At 38.9% G+C, this 26,466-nt stretch overlaps 1 protein-coding gene across 3 annotated transcripts in view; it reads right to left on the bottom strand.

Moving 5' to 3' along the window:
- The window catches only part of ENAH (ENAH actin regulator), a 93,133-nt gene that overhangs the window by 26,724 nt on the left and 39,943 nt on the right, over nucleotides 1-26,466 (bottom strand). For all 3 annotated transcript variants that reach the window (XM_066546213.1, XM_066546214.1, XM_066546215.1), the window contains exons 2-4: nucleotides 21,159-21,324; nucleotides 19,604-19,781; nucleotides 7,728-7,812 (exon numbers count right to left, since the gene is read on the bottom strand). In XM_066546213.1, the coding sequence (XP_066402310.1) occupies nucleotides 7,728-7,812; nucleotides 19,604-19,781; nucleotides 21,159-21,324 (429 nt within the window). The remainder of the gene's footprint in view (nucleotides 1-7,727; nucleotides 7,813-19,603; nucleotides 19,782-21,158; nucleotides 21,325-26,466) is intronic.

Here is a 26,466-nt window from a genome sequence, read left to right as displayed (position 1 = left end):
AACTACTATGCTAAATTGGAGAAGTAAATGTATCACATCAGCTATGATTAAAGCTGGGCTCATCAATCCAAACCAACTGAGCTGCTCAACCTGAAGCTTCAGTGTACCCAAACTTTTGGGGCTGCCCTGAGCTCCTCTAACCCTGCCTCCAACTGCAGAGCAACAACCAAGCCAGCAATGTTTGGAGTTTGATTCTCAAATGCTGTTAGCCCCAGCATGTGGGCACAGATAGCATTATCTAATCCAACAGTCACTACTCACTAGAATACATCTCACATGATGGTTCTCCTCCTCCCAGCACTGAGTCACTGCAGCAAACACAGCAGCTGGCTGCAGACAGGCTACACAATGTCTGCCTGAGCCACAGGCACCAGCAGCAGAGGCAGGCTGACCTCAGCTCCATCTGAAGCACGCTGTCCTCTACCTTGTGGTCACCAGGAACTCTTCTCTGGACATCCACAGAAGTAGATAAAGTGGATACAGACACAGCCAAGCTACTTTAGCCTTGTTGAAACTATTATAGGGAAAACAAAAGTGCTTTGACATGTTATTTTGAACTTAGCTCCCCTAGCCACAGGCACCAGCAGTAGATGCAGGCTGACCTCAGCTCCATCTGAAGCACCTTGTCCTCTATCTTGTGGTCACCAGGAACACTCTCTGGACATCCACAGAAGTAGATACAGATAACCTACTTTAACCTTGTTGAAACTATTACAGGGAAAAAAAAAATGCTTTGACATGTTATTTTGAACTTAGCTCCTAGCCACAGGCACCAGCAGCAGATGCAGGCTGACCTCAGCTCCATCTGAAGCACGCTGTCCTCTACCTTGTGATCACCAGGAACATCTGGACATCCACAGAAGTAGATGAAGTGGATACAGACACAGCCAAGCTACTTTAGCCCTATTGAAACTATTACAGGGAAAAAAAAATGCTTTGACATGTTATTTTGAACTTAGCTCCCCTAGTCACAGACACCAGCAGCAGATGCAGGCTGACCTCAGCTCCACCTGAAGCATGCTGTCCTCTACACCTTGTGATCATCAGGAATCCACAGAAGTCCAGACACAGACACAGCCAACTTACTTTAGCCTTGTTGAAACTATTACAGGGGGAAGAAAGTGCTTTGGCATGTTATTTTGTACTTAGCTCCTAGCTTGATTTTTAATAGTTTAATCCTCTGATCATCTTCTGTACCAGTTCAGGAAAGTGTGTCCTGTTATGGCTCTTCAAATTTGCAGGAATTTATCTGAGTAATCAAAACTGAGTACCAGCATTAAACTTGCTCTTCCATCTCTAATATTAAATATTTATTCACCACTCCAAAATTCAGCATTTGCCACAGAGCTCACTCTCCTGTATGGTCATGCAAACCTACTGAATATTTACAATATCTCAGTGCCTACACATTATGTACCATGGAATGAACACACACCACCCCCCAAATTTCATAATTCATGTACAAAGAGAAAATACATCCACATCTTGGAAATTTGCAAGCTGTATTGACATCAAACACAGGCAGCCTCCACAGAGACTGAGAATCTTCATAAATAAGAAGTACAGGATGCACCAATAACAGTAGCTCAGCAGAGGTGATCAATATTTAACCTCTTTGCATCTTCCTAAACAATCTCAGCTGCATAAACTTCACTTTGCATTATCTAAACTTAACTCCTGCTCTAAAACTCTCACCAAGTCAGCTTTATTTTCTGTCAAGTGCTTGACACTCAGGACAGTTTCTACCTGAGCATAATCCACATGGTGTCAGAGAAGACCAGACCAGACTTGGTCAGCTTGGTACAATGAGCAGGACACAGGGACTCAGAAGATCTGCCAAGCCTGACTGTTAAAGGCCAGAGGTTTGTGAAGTGAGTTGATGTATATGCTCTGGAACTGACAATTTCTGCCACTCTGAATTGTGCTCTGCACCTTTGGTTCTTTCAGCAGCACCGAGAGGTGAGACTGGTTCAAATTATGGTTTGTATCAAACACTTGACACAGGGTGAAATGATGATGTAATTAACTGCATTTATCATGATTTTGAATCACTGCACAAATCCAGGTCCTTACAGCTATTTCCAGGTTCAGGCAGCTTTCTCTTGATCAGACACCATTGCATGTAACACTTCCAATGTCCATTTGATTTTTCCCTGTACACTAATGTGGTCTACAGGTTGGTGGTATTCCCCTCTAAAAACAGGACACCTACTATGAGAACTCTCATTCTATTCTGATCATCAAAATCTGCAATATCATCCAACCCCTCTTGTTCTCCTTCATTCTCACGTAACTCAACTCACATCAGCCACAAGGACTTGCTTTGTTCAGCAAAACACCAAAAGAAATTTGATTGCTACAGGTCCCATTGGTGCACTGATGCCTGTTCTTGTGCTCCTCACACTTCCACAGCAATCCTCCTCTCTTCCACATGGCCTGAAAATTCCCTCTTGGTATCTGTCAAATGCCTTACCAAGGCCCAGGAACAGCCTGTTTTTGTGAAGAAAATACTGTCTGGGTCCAGTTTACTGTCCAATGTTTTATCTGTTACCAAAGTCAAATTAACAGGCTTTCATCTCCTTGATCAAAAGGGATTTAAGGTTTAAGAAGAAGCTTTTATGTTATAAGCTAAAAATGCATTAGCTGCAAGTAGCAAGAACTAGGTTTTATCAGTCAAGCAAAAATTAGTAGCCAGTCACTATGATAAAGACATGAAGAGACAAGTAGAAACTTGAAATGGATTAGATAGAGGAATTCTAACAGACTGAGGGATCTGTTAATGCTCTTGGATCACACCTCATTAAACCTAATTCTCCTCATCTACATCTTTTCAATATATTATCTCAAACTAAGAGAACATGAGCTTTCCTGGCAGATGCTAGATCACAGAAAGACACCTGTACTCATGGAATTTGAAAAAAAAGAAGAATCTCAGCAGTAGAAAAACCTACTTTCATTGGCAACTCCCTCTCAGTAGTGAATTCCAGTGAGTACAACTGGAACACAATTTCTTAAAAGGGAACCACAATAACAAAAAATCTGGGAAAATGTAGAGCAACTTTCAACTCCAATTTCATGTTCTGCATTAAACAGAAAAAAAGCTCACAGAACTGAAAGATTTGAAAGCAATTCTATCAATGTCATCAGAATACTGCTTAATGGAAGAGTGGTCTTCTCAATAGATCAATGTTACCAGCATCTACAATTATGCTGTAACCACACAACACCCATTACACCTGCCCATAAGACAGGTTAGTCTCTGAAAACTTTATTACAAATGGAAAGAAAATGAGACACGAAAAAAAAAATCTTAAAAAAAAAGGGGGGGAAAAGCCCCTTTTGATTCCATCTAAACCACAGCTATGCAAACAATACAATCATATGAGTGGATTCTACTGACCTCTCAAACCCTAAACCAAAAAGCCAACAACTCCATCATATTCATGTGTATCTCAGCTTAGAGCTGTGTGCTCAGTTATAATCTAATCAATCCATTTGCCTTTTAAAGAAACCCTACTTCCTTGAAAGAAGCTGTTGGATAAGTGGCACCATTTCAGAAGCAAAGGGAAGCTGGAAGCTGTACATCTGGCCACTAACCAGGGAAAAGTTACAGGCTGTGGGAAATCAGTACAAACAAGGCTACCAGGGACACACAGCCATGGGCAAACTTTGATTCCCTTAAACTACAATAGCTACATTGACACTGAATTGCAGGATATTTTTTTTTCTTAGCATTTCTACATATGTTTTCAAAACAGCTCAGGAGTATGTAATAATTACTAAGTTACAAGGAGGAAAACATTTTACTATAGTTGAAGAACAAGATTAGCAAAATTCAGAAAAAATTTCATCTGTAAAATAAAAATATTGCCTTCAAGTCTCTTATTTACTAAGAAACTGCTACATTTGACAGCCTCTGAACTTGTACTAAAACTAAGAATCCTTCCACAGGATGTTACGAAACCCACACCATATTAATACTAAATTCTAGCACAGGCATACCTGTGTTTTCTTTAACAGTATCACCACAAACCAAACTAAACCAAAGCAAAGAAAGTATTTAATAAGTACAATCCCTCCTACTATTCTGCTGTTGCATTTTCCAAACCTGTAATGTTTTTGAGTACTTACGAAAGAATTCGGTCGAGTTTTGGTCCATGACGCCCCTGAAGGGCAGTGGGAGGCTTGTACACCCTCATCATTCCTTACTATCTGTACAGTTCCTCTGTTCCTGGAGCTCTTTATTTATGAAGCAGTGACCATTTTGAAGTTATTTATAAACATTAACTCATTAAATTCCCAAGTGTCATATTAGATACCAACTCAGTGACTCATATTCCTGACAATGTATTTACCACGGCTGGGAGAGAAGGTAAATTTACATGCACCAGTAGCACACACAGGCATGCCATGAACTAATCTTGTATTTTAAAATGGTCTTTGGCATTAGGTAACTCTGCAGTTATTAACAAATATGTATGTCAACTGAAGCTGGCTCATTATCAATCAGTGGAATTTATAAACACTGCCTGGCCACCACTCTGACAAAATTAAAAACAACTCACAGAACAAAATATCCCTTCAGTTTTGAGGATCAAAATGGAAGCTGGAGTGTTTTAAAGCCTGCTATTACTGTACTGAAGTGAGTGCAAATTAAGGAAAATTACAGCTAGCATCAAGTACCCCCTGAGAGGGAAAGCATCCACCATGTGTTAAGGTTTCTTAAAAGACAGTAACAAAGTTATCAATTCACCAGAAAAAATTAGTTCATTATACCTTATGTGTAATCTTGGCCTTATAAAAACCTCAGTGTTTCAGATGGCACATCTGGTCCTAGCAGCCTTAGGAACTGTATCACTGCCCAGTAAGCAATACAAATATTCAAGTAGGAAGCTCTGCAGCAAAATAAACAAAGCAGTTTTACCCAAAATGTAAGGGCATCTAAATCTTTTCTAAAAACAGAGAAAAATCTCTGAACCAAAATAATGTACTTCTGCTGGCAATGAACTAATTTCACTCTTCAATTCCCAATTTTCCCAAGATTCCTGAACACTGGTTATGAAAGCAAAGGAAAACATCAGACCCTGATGGCTGAAGAGCTCTCTTTATTATGCCACTCTTCACTGGTCAGTCCTTTGGCAAAATACTTCTGAAGAAATGTTTCTATTTCTGCCTAAGAAAACCCTGAAGCTCCAAGCCACATAATTTAACTTTGAAATTAGTCCTTCTCTGAGCAGAGGGTTAGACTAGACCTCCACAGGGTCCCTTTAATTTTCACACAAGCAGATATTTTTCTCCAGCTTAGAATAATTTAAAAAACCATTTTCCTGCACTTAACACAGGAGTCAGTTACACACTGCTAAATCCAGGCACACCTAAGAGGAGGGATGGGAGAGCAGAATTCAAAGACAACTATTACCAAGCCACACTTCCAAGAAAACCCCCACCCAACAGACACACATTCCACAAGGCACAGACTTGGCACAGCCTTTCTCCTGCTCCATCACAAACCCCATGTCCCTGCCCACGCAGTAACATTTATTCCCATTTCTTGCATTCCCTGTAGTCTTGCTGCTCCCCACAGGATTCAAGCCTGCCCACACTGCTTTTACCCTTTAGTGAGATTGGAAATGTCACTTGGAGATATGTTCAAAGTAATCCATACTTAAACCTTTTCTTCCCAACTATTTACTACTCTCTACATGATGGTAGTAACTCTTGCTCTTAGAGTCTGAAAGCTGCAAGACAGTTACTACAGAAGAGAAGGTCTAGCTTAGAGTTAATTGAACTTTGTTTTTACCATGTAGTTAGAGGAGTCATGAGACTGAAGAAGCATTTGTGAAATGTTTTAACAAAATTACATGTTCTTCTTAAGCTTAATGACACAGCAGCAATAGTCCTTCCACGGGCAATCTGTCTAGCAGCATGAGTAAAACACTCATTCCAGTGCTCCATCCTTGTTTCAGGGAAAAACAAAACAAACCCAGAAGCAGACTTCAAAGAGGACACTGCATTAAATGGAAACAAGTCGAGCACACTGATCAAAAAAGCCAAGCCATAAGAATGCCATCTGATAGGATGTCCTTCACATACCAAAAATTTCAAGAGACTTTCAGAGCTCTTAATATAGGGCAGCACTTATTCTGAGGAGATGCCAGTCTACAATGCTTCTCTCAAAAGTATTTCAGCATTATAAATTTCAGATAATGCAGCTTTCTAAAGGAACAGACAGCAAATAAAAATACTAAAAACCACTAATGTAGGACAGAAAAAAAAATCGAAAGAAAAAAGGCTTTTTAAAAGTCTGTCAAAAGAAGTGACATAAAAGACTTTTATCATGACAGCAAACTTGCACATAAACACATCAAACAGACAGATTTGTAATGAGGTTCTTGCTATTTGTTCTTAAACAAGGTAACTTTCAGATAAAGTGGTTCCTGCTCAGATTTAAGAAGACACAGAAGAAAAGAGACAGACAAGTATGATGCCAATTTTGATGGCAACCCTTTGTTCAACATATATAGCTTCTTTATCAAATGAATTATTCCTAAATTGGCAATTTGGTTCTGCTCACCTCTAAATGCTGAATAGCAAAATAGAGAAAGCTTCAGTGCTAATTAGAGCCAACATGTTGAAGCATTCTTCCAGTCAGCACAAAAAGCTGTTAGGTGCATTTACACCATCAGCCTGGACCACCTCCCATTTGTCCAAGGCTCCTGTTCCCTGGATCTGTCCTGCATGTGACCTGAATCATTCCCAGCATCCCTTCAGGAAGGGAACAGCTAATCTCCTGGGAGTGTTTTGATGGTAAAATAATCCAGGATTGCAGCACAGGCAGTGTGCTTGGGACAGCCCAAGGTCTTGCTGTTTTCCCCTAGCCCAGTGGGACAGCACTGTCCTACAAGCCTCTGCCATGTCAGACACCCATAACCCCCACACTCACCCCACACTGCCACAAAGCAAAACTGGGAATATGGCAACCACTGAGTTTGTAGAAAATGGGCACTTCATCAATACATAATGATTATTAAAAGAAATGTGAAAAGACTCTGTATGTTTAAAATGCTACAGGTGTGAAAAAATATCCCACAGGGATAGAAATGGAATGGAACAGCTAAACTTGGAGGAAGCCCCAGTTGGCCAGGGGAACACAGACCAGTCACTGAGGGCAGCACAGATATAACCAGCAATGCTTCAGTTGAAAATTAAACTGCTAAAGGCTCCATCAATTTATACACTAAAAGCAGAAAATGAAGGGGTTTTGCTAAAGAATACAGTGTAAAGGCAAACAAGATTTCCAATAGAATGTTCTGATCTAGCACATCCACACTCAGGACAAAAGCCCTGTCATTCATGATGACTCAGTTCTCTGCTTCCAAAGCTTCCTTCCTCACTTGCTGCTTTTTTCAGTGTCAAAAACTGAGCACACAACAGTCACTGGAAAATGAATTAGCCTGGTTGAAAATGACAACAGTGAAATCTCCCAAGGCTTCCTCTCTGATCTTCAACTCTTTCCTGGCATGCCAATTCCAACTGCATTGTTTGAATGGGTGGAGAGCAGGAACAAGGGATCCAGCAAGAAAGTTTTTACAGTGGCACTGAGAACGGCACACACAAATGCTGCCCTCGTGCAGGAGAGCAATTCTAAGTCCTTGACATTTATTTTCTCCTCATTAAGAGTTATCACTTCCTTGAACTGAACAAGCTGTTCACTTTTAATACCATACCTTCTCTGGATTTCCATTTCTTCTTGTGATGGACCATTTTGTACTTGAGAGGGAAGCTGTGAATTCTGTCGAGGCAATGTAGGACCTAAGAGCAAAAACAGATCATAAATTAATGGTTTGAAATTTTACCATGGAAAAAAAAAAAAAAAAAAAGGCACAAAAATCAAAGAAAAAAGCCAGCCATCACACAACATTTTAAGAACTGCTCACTTTTGCTTTTTAAGCCAAACAAGCTCAACAGCATAATGCAGCAAACAAAAACTGCAACCTCACACATGTACAACGTTACCTCACACATCTGCAGAATGAATTTATTTCACATGGATGGAAAGGTCTCACAAAAATGCAAAACAAACTCTTTGCATGATGGAATTTGACAAAAGCTTTGAAAAGCACTCTGAGGCTGATTGTTTTTCTTAAAACAATGAACAAATACTCTTGGAGGAGCAGGAAAGGCTCAAAAAATTAAACCACTCACCTAAATAGAACACTGGAAAGGGGGGAGAAAACAGAAAAAGGAAAAAAAAAAAAAAAAACAAAAAAAACCAAACCAAAACAAAACAAAAGAACAGGAGAAAAACCATCAGAACCATACCACCACACTGAGAGAAGGAAGATAAAGCATGTTTCTAAAGGTCACACCAAAATTTACTCAGATTTCAGGTCATCAACTTGGATCAAAGACCTTTTTTGCACTGATAAGTATTGTGTCCAAAGGAATTTTGAATTGGTAAGTATTGTGTCCAAAGGAATGGGGGCATATAACAAATGTGCAAACTGTGAATTCTGCTAAGCACAAGAGATGCAAAAGGGAAGGTGGTCATGCAAAATCATCTTCAGCCTTTACTGATGGGAAATTCTGAACCATACCACTTCCAAGTAATTGTCTATGTGAGATCTGTATTCTAGAAACAAAAAAAGCTTTACCATTTTAATCACAAATGTATTTACAGCACAAAACTGTGTAAAAAGAAGTGAAGAACAACAGAGTGTGGAATGAAATATAGGAGACCATGGATGCATTGCTGCTGTCAGGTGGTAATCCAGGAAATTATTTAGACTACAGCTATGCTCAAGATTATGGGATTTATAAGAAAAAAGAATTAAAATCAATTAAAACATAGAGTTTTGAAAATGTCCAAGAGCAAAGCAGTGATTTCCCACTGATATTCCACCAAACTAGTTAGAGTTATGGAGTTGTAATGAGATCTTCCCCATCTCAAATATCAAAATGCAAAATTTTTTCCTATCTGAATTTGTGAAAGTCACCCAAAAAGAGTGATAAAAAGACCACATGTGATACACTGACACATCAAGGACAGGCAACTTGCTTGAGACACAGCCAACAAGTGCCTTGTCTAAAAGCCCTACAAAAAGGTTAATTTCCTCAGAATGCCACAGTTTTGTGTCCACTGTGATCTTTAATCATGAAAATTATAAAAGTGTACACTATCTATGTACCCTACAATTACAAAAAGTAATGGGATTTAATTGTGGAGGATGAAAGCAGGCAGTGTACCCCAGATGTGGTGTCTTCCTTAGTTATTCTTTCAGCAAGCACTAGGCCCTTGTACCTAATGCCTTGATGCTGCTTGAGTATCTCCAAGAGACACCCCCAGGTATAAAACCTATATTTTAATGCAATATTTAAAAAACTATATATTTAAAATTCAATATTAAAAAACTATATATTTTTAACCTGTATTATAAATGCAAAAAAATTTTAATTATTAATTCCTCATTGCAGTTAAATGACCATTAAACAGAAACATCTGCCACACGGCTCATCTGGAAAACTTTTCTGCTTGAAAACTTGTGTAGGACACACATCCTCCTCTCCTCTGCCCTGTGAGACAGGTGGAAAGCTTTAATGCCCATGACAGCAGCTCCCAGGCAGCTGGGCTATTTGCTGCCTGCAGCCTCTGGTGGCCTTTCACAAGCAGACACAATCCAGCAGCACTGAAAGGTGCTGGAAACACCAGCTCTGCTGCTTGCCATGCCCAGCACAACACTTGGAGTAAGTCAAGGCTCACAGCTTGAGCTGCAAACTGCAAGCAGCACTTTTGAGTATCAGATATAGGATGAAATTCCTGGCTTATTCCTCAGAATGGAACACGCTGACTGAAAATTAATAATGAAAAAGAAAAATGAAAAGAAATGGTCACAATGTGTCCATATTGTAGAAACTGAGAACTAGAACCAGAACTATTTTGTGCTGAAAACGCAGTAGAAATGAAAAGATCAAACTTCAGCCAATTTAATCTTTAAGACCATTTAAAAGGTTTTTTTTGAAGAAGGTATTATCATGCTGCAGTAGCTGGGTGCAGACCACAACTCTCTAACCTTTTAAATCATTCTTTAGCCAACATCTGCAGAAAGTAAACACCAACCTTCATCTGCACTGGCTATTCCAACACACCTAGTTGTGAGAAAAACCTGTTCCTAATAGCCTCAAACTTTGTTCCAGAGCAGTGTCCTTCAGAAAACCATGTTATCCACCAATTCTGCACATGGCAAACACGAGCAAGCCCAGGCAGCTTTAGCTTGGCCAGCCTACTCCAGGGATGGGCTTCTTTCACAGCTATGCACACAGAAAAGGAAAAAAATCCCCTGCTGGCAATTAACCTGCTGGTTCCAGTACTTCTTACACATTTTTTGCCTTAAGGAAATGCAATCTGAGTATACCAAAGGCTTTCAGGAAAAGGGAAGTTCAGCTCCCAAGTCATTTGTCCTGTTTTCTCATGAAATTTCCCTCTGCAGCCACCCTGCTAATGAACATTATAAAATTAAAGGTACATGCCAGGTGGAAAAGCATGTTTTATCCTAGAAGGTTTATTACAGCAAGCCAAGACTACCACTTTACTGCTAAAATATAACTGCCTGGGTAGCATGACAGGTGGTATATTAAATAAACAGGAACTAGGTAGTGAAAACCTCTCTCAGAGGCTTCTGAACATTTTAAGATACCTCAGAAACACAAACCCCCATGAGAAATATTCAGATACTGCCTGGAAAAGAACTCTGATCCTTTTACAGGATCACTTTATCTTCAGAAGCCAATATAAGCCAAGTGAGAGATGAGGCTGAATGGTCTATTCATTCTGAGTTTTAAAGAAAACCTAACATCTCTCTTTTTCTAAAAAAGCACAGATGGTGCACTCTGCAGCACATTCTGACAGACAGAGGATATAATTTTATACTAATTTGTTCAGCAGCCATTCCAGTTTCAGTGCTTTCTGGTTTTTCAGCTTATTTTCACCTTTGCATCACCCTTCCTCTATGACAGTTCAGGCAAGTGTGTGGTGAGAGATGGACTGGCAATCTACCACATTAAAAATCTCAGGGGAAAAAAAGCCCTGCATGAAGCATTTCCACCAGCTAGATGACAGCCAGACCTGGTGCTTCATGCAGTAACAATGACAATTATAGTGGCATCAACATCAGAACACCAACATCAGACTGCTGGGCACTGCCTGAACCAAATCAAGCATCCCAACATCACCCTTTTAAACCACAACCAGAGTTGGAGTTTATCAAACTCCTTAATTTTTTTAGCCCTAACTGACTGGTTACTTTGTATCTCTGTTCAAAAGCCAAACAATTTCAGTTGCAGGTCCCTATGAAAGCATAGGAAGGAAACACAGGGTTTGTCCTCCCTCAATGCCTTTTGTTCCTCTGTTTTGTTCCTCTTTTGTGACCGTGGTTCACAGGGGTCCCAGGATGAGGGAAGAGACCAGGATCTGACTCCATGTTCCAGAAGGCTGATTTATTATTTTATGATATATATTACATTAAAACTATACTAAAAGAATAGAAGAAAGGATTTCATCAGAAGGCTAGCAAGGAATAGAGTAGGAAAGAATGATAACAAAGGTTTGTGGCTTGGGCTCTCTGTCTGAGCCAGCTGGGCTGTGATTGGCCATTCATTAGAAACAACCAACATGGGCCAATCCCAGATGCACCTGTTGCATTCCACAGCAGCAGATAACCATTGCTTACAGTTTGTTCCTGAGGCCTCTCAGCTTCTCAGGAGGAAAGGATTTTCCATAAAAGATGTCTGTGACACTCTCTCAGTTACCTCCTCTCTTTTGGAGTGTCACACCACACCCTACCGCACTTCTTTTCCTGCCAGCTGCATTGTATGTTATCAGTGTTGACACTGACTGATATTGAAAATATCACATTCCTGGAGCCCTAAAAAACCCCCCAAGCATCAGCTGCTCAAGATTGGCACAAGACATGTCCTGCAAATTATACACTGAGCTGCAGTGGGTGTTTTCCTTTGGCTGGACAGGCTCACTTGGGAGCTGGTAACACAAGGATGGATGAGAAGGGGCAGTCAGATCATGTGAAATCTTCCTCAGAACCTCACATGCCCTAAAAATCAAGAAGGCAAAACCACAAAGAAAACCTCCCACCTGCAATTACTGTGCTTCAGAGTACAGCTTATTCTCAGCCTAAGTTTTGAATAAATCTGCTAAGGCTGGTCAACTATCACACATAAGAATTTTAGTTTGAGGTAAAGATCTCCATTTTCTCCCCAGAGGAAAAGTTTATATAAACAACTCAGTAACTAAGAAATCCCACTCCTTCACTTCTCAGTATGTTAGTGCCAAAACTAAGCAGTGTTCCAATTATACAGTCTGATATCCAAATCAAAGTGGGACTTGTCTTTTAGAAGTCTTTTCCAAGACTGAAAGTGGACAGCAAATTTATTTATACATTTATATGATATAAACATAAGTGACCTGGCTAATTATAATCTTTAGAAAATATTTTCTTTAAGGACAGTTTGAATACTCCTACTAAACAAAGCCCACACCACAGGCAAGAGTTCAAAGCTACAGCCAAAAAGATTTATTTTTGTTAGGGTATATAAGAACTTAAAAAAAAAAAAAAAGTGTATTTAAATGGTTAAAGGTTTTCTGAATGAATGGAAAGCAGGCTTTTCAGAGATCTGTGCAGGAAGCAGTAAGAACAACAACTGTGGTATCCCTCTTTGATGTGTCTCCAGCTCCATTCAGAGCCTGTCCTGCTCCAGGCCATGCCAGAACAAAGGCTGGGTTGATTTTCTAACCAGCCTTGAGCAGAACCAAAACCAAGTCACTGCTCAAGCCACAGGAATTTATTTAAAATAATAGAGACAAGTTGTCATCTTCCAGTACAGATTTTTGATGCAGTATCATCAAAATACCAATGAGGACAGCATGGGTTAGAAATTTTTAAAACCCAAGCAGATACACTGAAAGAAACAAAACAAAACTAACCATAAATAATGTATTGATCATCATATCAGTGTAAAAGTTTATTTTATGACACATACCCTCCCAGCTGGTGTTATGGGTTTATATGCAGGACCATGATGGCCAAAAACCAGGGCATTAGCTAGTGACAAAATCTTCTCCAGTACTTCTGGTAGGGTGAATCATCTCCCAGCCAAGGCTGCCCCTCCCTTCAAGCCCCTGCTTCACTCACAGCTCCCTTCAGCTGAGTTAATTCACTCATCACTCCAAATTTCAAACTGAACACTTTCCACGTCAATCCACAAGCTCTTTTAACTTGATCAAGGCAATAAAAGGCAACAAGAACAACAAAACTATTCATTAAAGCACACGTGAATTTAAGTAGAGCTAAGCCTCCTATCAGTGCCAGCAGAAGCCCCTATCAGGGCCAGCAGTGCCTTGGAAACCAAGCTCTGATAACCTGGGAGCCAGGCTTGGCTCAAACCCAATTTTCTGGGGGACATCAGCAGCTCCCAGTGTCCCTCTGCCACCCTCCCATGCCCAGGGCCACAGCTTCACCAGCAGGAACTGCAGCTGCTGGATGAAACTGCAATAGCACAAACATAAAGGAGCAAATATTGAAGTTAAATCTATCAATAGCATCCACTGTGGGATTTTTAGAGCTCCCCCTCCACCCTCAGCTGTGCCAAAATTTGAGTAAATGATCAAATAGCAATGTTATAGGTGATGGCTGTCACTACTGGGGGATAACAATACAGAATTGAGCCTACCCAAGGTGTATTTCACAGCTATCTTCATGGCTTTCATGAAAACACCCTGCTCCCAAAAGCAGATTAAATCTATCCACAACTTCTACTGATAATATTTTTAAAGACAACACTATAAACCCCCACCTGTAAAATATGCTGACATTCCTCCATGTTTATGAAACAAAACTTTATCCACAAATTAATGTACTTCTATTAATATTTGCCATGCAGTTTAGACCAGCTACCAGATTTTAATTAAATCCTTCAGATTGTTCACCTAAAACTTAATGCTTTCACATGATACACCACTAATTCTGAAGAACCAAAAGAAAAAAATCAGCAACACCATACAGGCAACTCTTAAAAGTTTGTATAACTCCGAAAACTTAGCAACCCTCCCTTCACTTCCAAACACCACAGCCAACACTGATGATGCTTTCACTAATCTTATCTGCAATTACAATGCAGAGGAAATACTCTGCCTAATAAACAGGTAGAACTTCCTGCAGGATCAGCATTTTGGCACATAAATCAGGATTACCTAATCAGTATCAGCTATTGTAAACACCTAGAAACGACCTAAAAAAATTATTTAATCAATCCCACATTTAAAAGGAAGGGAAAAATCTTGTTAGCAAGACCAGAGATATTATCCAACATTTGACAACACAGGTAATAAAAATACCACCATGTTACTCCTGTTCTGACAGGGAGTGCTGACAGCCTGTTCCAGAGGCTTCCTAAGAGTACAGGTATAGCATCATTACTTCACTGCTGTAGAATTTTTATTCTCCCAAAACAAGTTTTAGCATGACATGAACCAAAGCAGTACAAAGAAAAGCAGCCCCCAAGCTCCACTTTTCTCATTTCAGTCTTCTGCAGTCTCTCTATATATTCCAATTAGGCAACCCCAATTTTTGTTTCAGTTTGCATTTCCCAAAGATATTAAATTATTCAATCCATTATTTGAGTGCATTCCTCTATCAGCAAGGATTTAATTACCTATCTCTGCTGGAAGAGAAGGGACTGAACATTAATGTACAGCTGTGAATAAAGATTTGTTTATTTAATAACTGGACAACCTAACTTCTAAATTTACTCATTCAAGAGAAACTCAAAAAACTTGAACCACAGGGGCTTTTTCCCCTCCAAGGTCAGAAGGATAAAATAATGAGACCTTGGAAACAAAAAAACCCCTCTGGTTCTTTTTCCTCCTCCCCATTTTCCTATGAATTACACTGTGATCTAAGGCAACACTAGAACAGATGCACTGAAGCCCTTCATGACCTTGCCTTTATATCCAGAACATTCCAAAATCTTTTCAAGAACCAATATATATATATAACTGCTACAGATTAGCACAAAAAGCATCACAAATCTTACATCTATGGAATTCTATGAGAAAGAATGAAAATAGATTGATTTACTGTTGTCACATCCTTGCTTCAGTTCTTCTGCTGCTTTCATCTTCTGCAACAAACAACTCCCAGGACCTCCCCAGGTGCAAATCACACATCTAGAAAGCCCACAGTTGGTTTCCTATTCTCTTAGCAAGGCTTTCCTGAGGTTGAAGACAGATGCCACACAAAGCAACACTGATTCCAGCTGAACTAGGAGGTGTTTTTTGCAGCAGTGCTGAGTATGATGCTCCTTTGTTCCTCCCAACACAAGCTTCCCTTCCGTGACCTTATTCCTTCAAAGAAATAATCCATTGTCTCACACATCAGAGAATTCTCAGCTGTCTGATTTCCCTTCATTGAAGCTTTTCTCTCATTCCAGAGCCACTTTGATTGCAGCAATGAGCCCTACTTAATGCAGATATGAAAATTTCCTTTGTAATGCAATGCAAAACCTTTGCAGCAAGCTGTCATCTCCAGACAAGACAATTACTGAATATCTGAACACACTGCACACAGCCTAAGAGCCAGAAATCCTCTCCATTTGACCTCTTAAACTTGATGACATGCACTTGGCATTTGATGAAGGTGTCACTTTTGACCATGTCAAACAGTTATTTAATGTAATGAGTAGTGAGTCTTTCCAAATTTTCCCAAATGAGGGCCAGAAATAAAACCCTGGTTCACTTTTAATGTATTTCTGAAACAGTGTGGGGCAGGAACCTGCAATATTCAATTTTATTTAATTAATAATTTTTATTTAATTCTCTTTAAAATTCCAGGAAAAAATGCAGTCCTGTGTTGTCCTACTCTTCTGGATTTGCTGGTTGCCTACAATCTGCCCAACTAGCCTGCAGGAAAATAGGGTTTGCTAATGCAGTCATTCGAACCAGAATAGAGCTAAAATAAAATAAATGCATTTAAATAAGCAGAGTTCAACCATTTGAGAAGTTAGCACGTTCATTTACCAGACCTATAACACAGGGAGAGGGTAAAATCCTCCATCAGCAGAGCATTTGCAGCAGTTTCACTGAGAAGGCAGCCATTGCTTCCCTGCCCTCTGAGACAAACCTGCGCTGGTTTCTTAGCAGAAAGCTGCCACTTGCAGTAAAGCCTTTGCTCTTAACTTCAGAGATTCTCACTCTGAACTCATCAGAAGGACAAAAACCTGTCCCTGAGAGCTCAGCAGCACCTCGACTCCAGCAGATCCACTAGAGGGAGATCCTAAATTAAACAAGCTCCAATTTTGCCAGCAGGCAGCAGAACAGCTGAGGATGCCAACTAAAAGATCAATGGCATTTTTCAAATATATGCAAGAGAAAGAGACCATGATTTAATTTTATTTTGAAAAGAGAGAGCCATACCCAACAGCTGACTTGCAAACCAAAAGGATGTACACAACTTAATCTTTAATATCCCTCAGAAGTCGTTTAGATTTCTGTGAACCCTTGCATAAAATTTAAAATTCATCTGCAGCTTTATGAATTTCTGAATAGTATGCTCAGCTAACATTAAAACTGCTTTCCTTTTATGAATAAAATACAACATAAAATAAGGGAGCTAATAAAAGAAATTGCCAAAATGAGAAAGCACAGCAGAAAATAAGGATACTGCAAGAATCTAACTTTAACTGGATGCAATTCTATAATAAAAGGGAAGCTATCTATGTAGGATCTCTTTATTTCAGTTGGAGGTTCTATATGCCATTTTGGATACACTAGGAAACACAGCAATTTATTTAAACTAACAGAGACAAGTTGTCATCTTCAAGTACAGATTTTTGAAGCAGTGTCATCCAAACACCAACAAGGATAGCATGGGTTAGGAATTTTTAAAAGCCAACCAGATACATTGAAAGAAACAAAACTAATCATATATAATGTATTGATCATCATATGTCAGTGTAAGTTTATTTTATGACACATACCCTCTCAACACCTTTTCAGAAAGAGTAATTTGTTTATAAAAGAGAGGCAGCTGCAATCCATTTCCTAAAATGAAGAGCTAATATTAGAGCCTCAGAGCCAGTGACCTGTCTAAGTAAATATTCATCTATTTCAGAGATGCTAGGGGGGGGAACCTAACACCAAGGATTCATTTCTAGCTGCACTTTTAGGAAATTATACCAGCTACAGAGAAACAAAATTCACTGAGCTTTGAGCAAGGAGCACAATTAATGAGTTTCTGAACTGCAAGCCACTTAGCAACCTATCTCCATTATTGAAGCAGCATGTTCAGAAAGATACTTTTCCACTGACACAGGTCAGAAAAATTAAGTAATATCTACATCAGACAGTGACAAACTTCCCAGCTGATAAAACTTGTTGACAGTAGTCTAACACAGAAACATTATGAACATTTATCTTTAAACATTGTCTGGGAGTGAGATGAGGCTGAGAGAGCAATTCCCTGTGCCTTATTAGGAATTTTTTTTTAGAAGCAGCAGCGCAAAACTGCTCATCTGTTGAAACAATGCTGATAATGTGAAGGTTTGGTTTTATTTCAGCTGGATGGAAGCTAGAGCACCTCTCTGCCTGTGGCACAGGTGACAGCTCTTCTAAAACCAGCACAGCCCTTGGCTGACAGCAGCCAGGGAAGAACAATTATCTCCTTTGCTCACCATTAGCTTGTGATGCAGCTAATTAATGCATTTTGACTTCTGCCTGCTGCTACCACCGAATTAAATTCACAACAAGGAGAAACAAAGTGACAATGCTGTAATTCAGAAATATTTAAAGGTTAACCCAGTCACTTTCAAACATAGTTACAAAGCTTAATTCGTGTCAATCTGAGAATTGTTGAGAACAAACCAGAGGACAACAGCACTGTAGTCAGCAACCAGGCTGTGATAAGTCATACACAGTTATGAAATTTTACAGTCATAAAATTTTAGTTTTATCCAAGTCTTTACAAAGTGAACTGGCACCTCTGTTTATAATAAAATTTCTACTACTGAGCAATATAAAAATGCAGCAGCACACAAATACCTTGCATAAAGTAGGAAGATAACAAGTCATTAGACAAATTACAAGCCACAAAATTTAAAAAGGACACACTGTCTAAGAAATGAGCAACGCCATGCCTGCCTATGTCATTTCAGCCTCTCTAGCAGCTCGGGTTCAGTGTTATGAGGAGTTAAACTGAACTACAAAGATGTGCATATGCATATATACACACTGAAACACAAATTCTTCAATTCTACAGGTAATGGGAAAGAACTTGAACCCCCCAAATCTGTGGTTACTACCATCAATCAGGCCTTTTCATCAAAAGAGTACAAACCAACACTTCATATGTTCCCAAATACTGGCTGGGAGACAGGTGATGAACACTCAGAATGCATGAAAAGTTTACAGCTGAGTAACCCTTAGGGAAAGCAGAACTGAGGGATGTAGAAGAGAAAAGACCCAGCTGAGAGGTGGGAGACTGGGAATCACAACTGGGTTATTTTAGCAGGCAAAAAGAAACCTCCTAACTCCAGCTACCATTTCTATTTTGGCCTCCTGTGTTGTGTAACAATGTAAGCGCTGCAGAATTTATCATCCACAGCCTAGACAGATTAGTTTCAAAAGGTAAGTCTTGAAAGAACTACCAGAAAAAACGCCAACTTGATAAAACCACCTTTTTTGCTGTAGCTGAGACAGCCCTGGTTATAGTTATCTACAGCCTCTCTTCTACACCAGAGAAAGGAAACTGGCACACAAGTACTATCTCTTGTTACACAGGCAATCTTGAAACTTTAATGAGGACAAAAGAATTCTATTTGGTTACAAGAACACAAAAGACTCTCAGTCTTTTAAAAGAAACTCCCTCTGTGTGTGTCACAGTGTTATACTGATCAATTTGCTGTAGAGCCTACCCAGAATATGTTACAGATATCAGCAGAATACTGACAGGCAGGGATTTTTCCACCACTGTTTTAAAGCCTATGTCACCCTGAACTTCAAACAAATGAAATTACAGACCTGGTGTCTAAATTGTATGTGCTCATCTGAATGTTAACCCTGGATTCAAGACTCTGCATGGTAAAAAGTGCCAGAGAATTGCAAAGTTTGGAGGAAAAAAACCTTCACAATTTTATAATAAACCAGTAACCAGTGAGAAGCAAAAATACCAAAACACAATAGGAACCTGGATGTGTCTAGAAATCCTGAAAAGTATCTTCCTTATGCTTCTCGGGCAGGTCTTTTTGTTTTGCTTCCTTAAAAAAAAAAAAAAAAAAAAGGCAAAGCCAGCAGTTTCTGTATGTAATATAGAAATATGTAAATTGATTTACTAGCTAGGAAGTGCAATTACAGAGATGCCAGTTCAGTTGAGAAGTACTGTTAAGAAGCAGTAATTAGGCAGACAAAACATCCAAATAATTCAAACACCTAGAGGCTTATTTATGATTAAAAACAAGACTTACAGACTTTTACACATAAACATTTGAATTTTTCTGTATTGGAGCAATCTTAGGGGAAGAAAATAAGTGAAGAGCCTCTTACCAGCTTCCTGTGAATTTAATACTTCTAAGGCATGCATCATGGCACTTGCGAAGACATTGGCATCTTCTTTGCTGCCAAAATTCAGACCATACACTTGCCTAGCATCACGCCACTGGTGGAAGGTCTGTGTAGCCTGATTGTACTTCAGCCCTTTTGGAATGGCACAATTTATTACCACCTATAATCATTAAAAAAAAAAAAAAAAATTTTACTTATGTTTCAAATTGCTGTTCCAGCAGAAGTTTCAGCTTTGTGTAGATTTTGTTCCTCCACCACGCGGGTTAATTCGTGAGCCATAATCTGTGAAACACAAGGCTGAAAGCACAAAACATTTCAATTTTGATTCCAACACTGTCTGTAATCAGTGGTGGGAATACACAAGGGGACTAATGAGATATTTTGTATCAACTTTTGTAGTTAAAGTGTTCTCACTTCAAAAGATGCAGCCATGTTTCCAAACAGCAAAATGCAGTAACATCAGCAGCAGATTACTGAAACACACATCTGAAATGCTGAAACTCATTTTCCCATGAATTTCACAGGGTATTTGTTGGGTTTCTTTTTTAACCAAGTTATCACCTTCTCCCTGTGGCTGCTGCACCCCTTGGTTTGCACAGCTTTGCTGGATTTGTACCATGGATCACAGGGTATCATTTTGCAAGATTGTTGTGGCTCACACAAAAGATGAAAATTTGAGCTATTAGGGCAGCCATTTACTACAAGCCATCCACTAAGAGGATCCCATTGCACTTGGATAACCATATCCTCTCACCTTTTTCTGCTGAATAATGGGACAAAAAAAACCCCAGATTCACTCTCAGATGAATGCACAGAGACCATTTATTACTTGGAGTAAGTATTTAGTAACAAATCACACAGGGGGTTACCAGTTTAGGCTTCAGGTGTGTAATAAATGACCAAAACCAGACCAAAATAATTCTTTTAAATGCTAGGAGGGAGGCAGGGAAACAAATATTAGCAGCTTTTCTCAAACAAAAGAGTAGGTTTTAACCCCATCCCAAGTATCCCATGGCAGAGCACATTTACAGACAGAGTGCTAATTTGCCATTTAATCATGATCCAGTAACTTCATCAAGGAAATAAAGATGTAATCCCTGTTACTCCCTTCTCACTCTCTTTAAGTGGTAGATGATCAGCATTACTAAACATCAGAAGGTTTTTTTGAGCAAAATGACCTGGGGAAATGAGACATCATGCATGCAAGTTTCCATGAGGTAGGAAGAGCTAAAAGAACTGCTGGTGTCTACACAGGCTGCAGCTCACAGTGCAGAGTGGGGGAGAGAAGCTTTCAGGTTGCCACTTTGCCTTAAAAAGAACCAGATGACTTCTGTGTACACCACTAGCCTTTATAAATAGATATCTGTAGGAAGGAATGGCAAAAGGACTATTGCCTTGGGGGTATGCAAAGTGCTTAGTTCACAGGGAAAAAGCAATAAAAGTTCTGCTACTTCAGTTAAAAAGCCACGATTTTTTTAAATTGCTCCCATAATTTTGCTGAAGACTTAATATTCTAAATTTTCAGAGCTTTCCTCACCTGATGATCCTGAATCTTCCTACCCACTACTCTGAATGTGTTGTTGCCTGTGTGATGATAGATGTGAACTCTGCTGAATCCAGTTGATCCTCCAGCTGGTACCCATTTCTTGTTGGCATCATCGTAGACCATGACAGCAGCTCGTGCTTGGCAGATACTCTGTTCACTGTTAACATACAAAGTGGAGGAGAAAATGAAATTACTTGTGGCAAAGCATCATCTTTCTGGTTAAGTTGTTTTAATTTAAAATGTTAAAGCATTAGCCCTTGCAACTTGCTGAAATTCCACCTTTCTGAACACAAAACCACCAGGATTTTGAGATTTTGCATATATGAGTTCATTCTGAAAAGCTGTGGTCCAGACAGACAGGCCTGACAACTAATAAAAGAGATTAAGAAGGTATTCACTTCTTCTTTTTGCACTTTTTCCCCCTTACAGTTTTTCCCCCCTCCTTTTCCTCACCACCAGCCATGAATTTTCATTAAATGCCATAACCATGTACAAAGCTTTCTGCAAAGAGCAAAGAATCTGGAGTTGCACAAGCTTCATACAATCTACACTTCCCAGTGGAAATTACTCCTACAAAAAATGAGAATTGGAAGGCCCTTGCACATTTTAACATATAGACAAGAAAACAAACACAGGGAATAAAGTCCAGCATAAAATTTTCATCAGCTTGCAAATGAAACACATTTTGGTTTTGACATATTTTACAACAGTTGACACCCAGATGTAACATTTGCTCCCTGAGAAAAGGTTCTACTGATCACCAGAAAGTGCAAATTCATCAGGAGATTGCTGTTGGTAGCTAATCCTGATTGTGCCAGTCATCTGGAAGCTGAGCTACAGCCTGAAGTTAAAAAGGAGCATATCATGAATGTCATCATCTATGAAACACATGAAATCAGACCACAGCAGAAACAGAGTATTTATTAGGAGAGGAAAGGGTGATACCATGCAGGTTCTCTTTGGGGGTAAGGTCCAGATGCAGACAGGAAACCAAAATAGAAAGGAATGATTTCTTATCAGTAAGTCAGATTCTGTGAACACAGCACTCCAGCACATCCAACATTATAGAAAGCACATGATGTCTGGCTTGCAAGGAATGTGGCCTAACATTTGGAAAACTGAGAAGGCTGAGGAGACATAGGAAAGTAAAGGATTATTTCTTCATATTTCATGGAAGAGGGAAAGGATTGCTTCCTCCACCCATCTTGTTTTTTGTGATTTTTATTGGTTGGTTGGTTTGGGAAGGGGTGTGTGTGTTTGTTGGGGTTTTTTTCCAAAGACCATGCTGGATTTTTCAGTATCTTATTCACATCTCTTGATACAAGAAAATTCCTAAGTACATCCAGCTGTTTTGTTAACTTTCAATCCTGATATTTTTGAGAAAACAGAATCAATTTCTATCACACTTTCCATGGCATTCTAACAATTCCAAAAGTGCTCAATACTGGGATGCTCTTTAGGGCTCATGGAGAAGAGAGAATACTGAGATCAAGTCTCTCATGCACATGGGAGATTCATGATCAAATGAGGAAATAGGTTCTTCATTTTCAAAATGCAAGTGTTCTAACCCCATCACCTATCCAACAACTAGATCAGAATGGGATTACAACCTTTAATTAGACCACCCTTCTTCTAGTTCAATTTAGGGATAATAAAGTAATAATATACATAACTAAAGTGCTTCTTTTCTGAGCAGAGTTTATAGCTTAGACTGGAAGGAGCACATTCAAAACAGGAAGACTAAATGCAAAGAAAATCAATTTTGGTACAGCTTTTAGGCATTTTGCAGTCTCATTAAATATATGCCACAGTGAAATACAGTTCACTCGAGAAGAGGACAGTGCAAGAACCTACTGGATTTCTTTATTTTTAGATATTTTTGGCACACATCTCAAAGTTCAAACCTAGAAACATTCTGTACTGTTCACAAAGTACATGACAAACAGTAGTGGTTTTTCTAAAATGCCTGATAGTAAACTTGGAAAACTTCTGATCCCATAATAAATTTTTGCTATATTTCAATTTGGATCAATCACAGGCATAATAAACCATAGGTGACAGGCCTAGATACTGATTTAGTTTGCAGAGTTCTGGCCAAAAAGTAACTTCTACTCAGTCATGTGCCAGACAGATTTAAAAAAAAAAAAAATTCTATTAAAAATGGAGACTGTGATTCTAAGATAATATGTTCCAATTACAACAAAGGTAGAACCAGAGTGTGACTGAGTAATGGTACAGTGAGCAGGAGACTTAACAGGACACACCATCAAATTTCAGGTGCTCTTATTCAGCCCAAGTTTATACAACTTTTGACATTATTTTATTTAACATACCAAAAAAAATTTAGAAATAAAGAAGAAGAACCTATTCATTTTAGAACTATTCAGTATTCAAGTGGCACTCTTCACAAGTGCAAATAAGATGGCCTTGAATTGAATTTCTAGTTTTTCTTTAACAACTGCTAAACTATTTTTAGTTCCACTTCTCTGGCCATGTCTTGTAACTGAAAGTATTAACCAAGTCTAGATCTCAACTGCTTCGTGTTCCATTTAAAACAACAATTTTCATAACAGGGGAATTAGTCCTATTCATATAATAATATGAGATGATTCCCAAACTTTAAAAAAATGACAAATACAAACCATTTCCAGCTGACCTTTTCAATCACTACATAATAAACCTTCTGCCTTCACTTCATACAAATGCTGTAACTAAAATTTCAGTGTTCCAAGTGTGTAATTTTCATATCCAGGTATCAATCTGAAGGTGACATGCTCCCCTCCTTCCAACAGTTCCCACCACACAGCACTTTGTTTATCAGAGTGCAAGAGTAAGATGGAAAAATGAAAGAAAGAAAAGATCCCTATCAGAAAGAAATTAAACCATCACAGGATGCTAGCCTGTTTCCAGGGTTCAATAATTATCAGGTGAAAGGCTGATTTATTCAATTATTCTCTCTTAGTAATGAGTTCTCTAAAATGAAGAAAAAAAGAAAAGCATGGAGGCATGAGCTTCAGTGAAAAGAATCATTAGTTCTGCTCTTCAATGGCAATTTGATAGTTTAGCATCTGAATATAGTATATTGTACATTATAATTAGACACCATAAAATATTTAAAAATGCAAAAAGAAAAGCATGCTAGAAATCCATTAACTTCAAAGGGTTACACCAAATCAAAAATCCACACTGTTAGCTCATGACTATCTTTGACAGGTCTAATGAAAAATACAGTTTAGGGTTTTTTTCTGAAGAGCCACTTTTTTCTAGGAAAATTCTAACTTTAACATACACACTGTTACTAGAACCAGTCTCTTGCATTCTACAAATATATATGAACTCCAGTGCAAAAGAGCAACAGCCAAGTGAATAAGAATAGTATCATTTATTGTATTTCTTGCTTTTCATGCTTATGACACTTCCCTGCTGTACTTGTATTAGGGAACAGGTATTCACTCAGTATTTATACATGAGTATGTACATATATATACATATATACATATATATATAGTATTTATATATATAGTATTTACTCATGTATATATATATATTCATATATATATACATGAGTAAATACTCCTGTATAAATACTCAGTATTTATACATGAGCTCCTCACAGTCCCCAGGGTTTGCTGTGACACCTGTGTCCCTTACATGACCTGTGCTAGGATGGCTTCCTTCATTCACTGCACCAGATTCACTTTGGTCTGATCACAAATGCAGATTTTTTTTTTTTTACATATTACCTTACACTGGTGGCAAATAAACAAATTGTCTCCAGTTATGTTGCAAGAGAAAAATGCCATGTCATTAGGCCTTCAAAAGCATCCTACTGGGTTTACTTGCCTATCTACAAATTTTCCTCTTCCTGGTGGGGTGTAATGGTTCCAGAAACCATTAGACTTGGATTAGCCTGCACCTTTTCAATATGTGAGTTGATTAGGGGATGTGGGAGATTGAGCATCTCCAGCTTCACAGGCTACTGCCAAAACGCACAGCTGCTCCAAGAACTGATTGCTGGATTATTAGGGCAGTGTGCTGGGGAACTACAGTGAAATATTAACAAAGAAAAACTGAGAATTCAGTATATTCCCAAGTAAATTTACTAAACTAAGTCTATGAAATTATTTGCAGAAAACATAAAATACATACGAGGGAACATTCATGCAAAAAAGTGCTTACCAAACCTTAGGAGACAAAGTGTACAAAGCTCTCTTCCCAAAATGTAAAGCTTGACAACTAGCTGGATAAATATATGTTAGGAGGAGCTATTCTCCAGACAAAGATGCAAGGCTCTGATTGTTAAAGCCAGCCATTATTCTGGGTAAGTCCACCTACAGCAGTACCATATAAAGCCAACGACAGGGTGGCTGGTTTTTATTTGGGGTGGAAGAGTGGGGGGAGGTCTGGCACTCAAAAGGCTCGCACAAAAAACCACAGTAGTAATGAATCATAAGATTATTCTTATGGGAGAATATACTTTCCTCCTCCAGTGATGAGATCATACAAAAAGCTCAAAACCCATAGCAAACTGAACCCTAGCAGACATCATTCTTTTGCCCAGATGGAATGTGTTCATTCTTTCACATCCCAAGTTCTTAAGCTCAATGCACAGTGACACCAATCCAGTCTGCTGACCTAAGCCTTTTTTTTTTTTCCCCTCTCCACAAGAAGTGGATGCTTGGTTTTCCTCCCTCAAGAAGTAAAAAGGATAAACATACTTGAAGGATCAAACTCATATGGAACACAGCACAATTGCAGCCACAGAAAAGGTCATTTAACTATACCAATAAAAGCTGTGACAGCTCTGATGCTCAACCTTTGCTATTTTTGTCAGTAATGTAACAATGAGGGTTTTGAAAAATTATATCCCATTACCACTGCCTCTGGTGATTCAGGTTGGTTTTTTTTTCCTGCTATGTTCTCAATTTACAGAGACATAACAACATGTTCTTAAAATGTGCAGTCTTTGCAGGGCAGAAGGAATGGGAAGAGACACTGATTCATCAAACGCCTGTTTAGGATTTTTCAAACCATGTGGCACAAAGCTAGAAAGAAACTCTAAACATTTCCAATTCTAACATCTTAAAAATACACATTTTTGAAAAGCAGCTAAATGCTGGTGGAGATATAAAGTTCTCTATCTTCGTGGTGGTGTTTTGCAAGGTAATTTTTCCTGCTTGTTCCTAAATCCCAACTGGCACATCACAGTGAAAATGTGTGTTCTCTGTTTTGCTATTAAAAAGTTAAAACCCAAAACATAAAAAAATCCCACACATACTGTACCACTACTTTCTATTAA

This window comes from Molothrus aeneus, chromosome 3, assembly GCF_037042795.1.
Source record: "Molothrus aeneus isolate 106 chromosome 3, BPBGC_Maene_1.0, whole genome shotgun sequence".
NCBI lineage: Eukaryota > Metazoa > Chordata > Aves > Passeriformes > Icteridae > Molothrus > Molothrus aeneus.
This window is presented reverse-complemented; position numbering and strand designations above follow the sequence as displayed.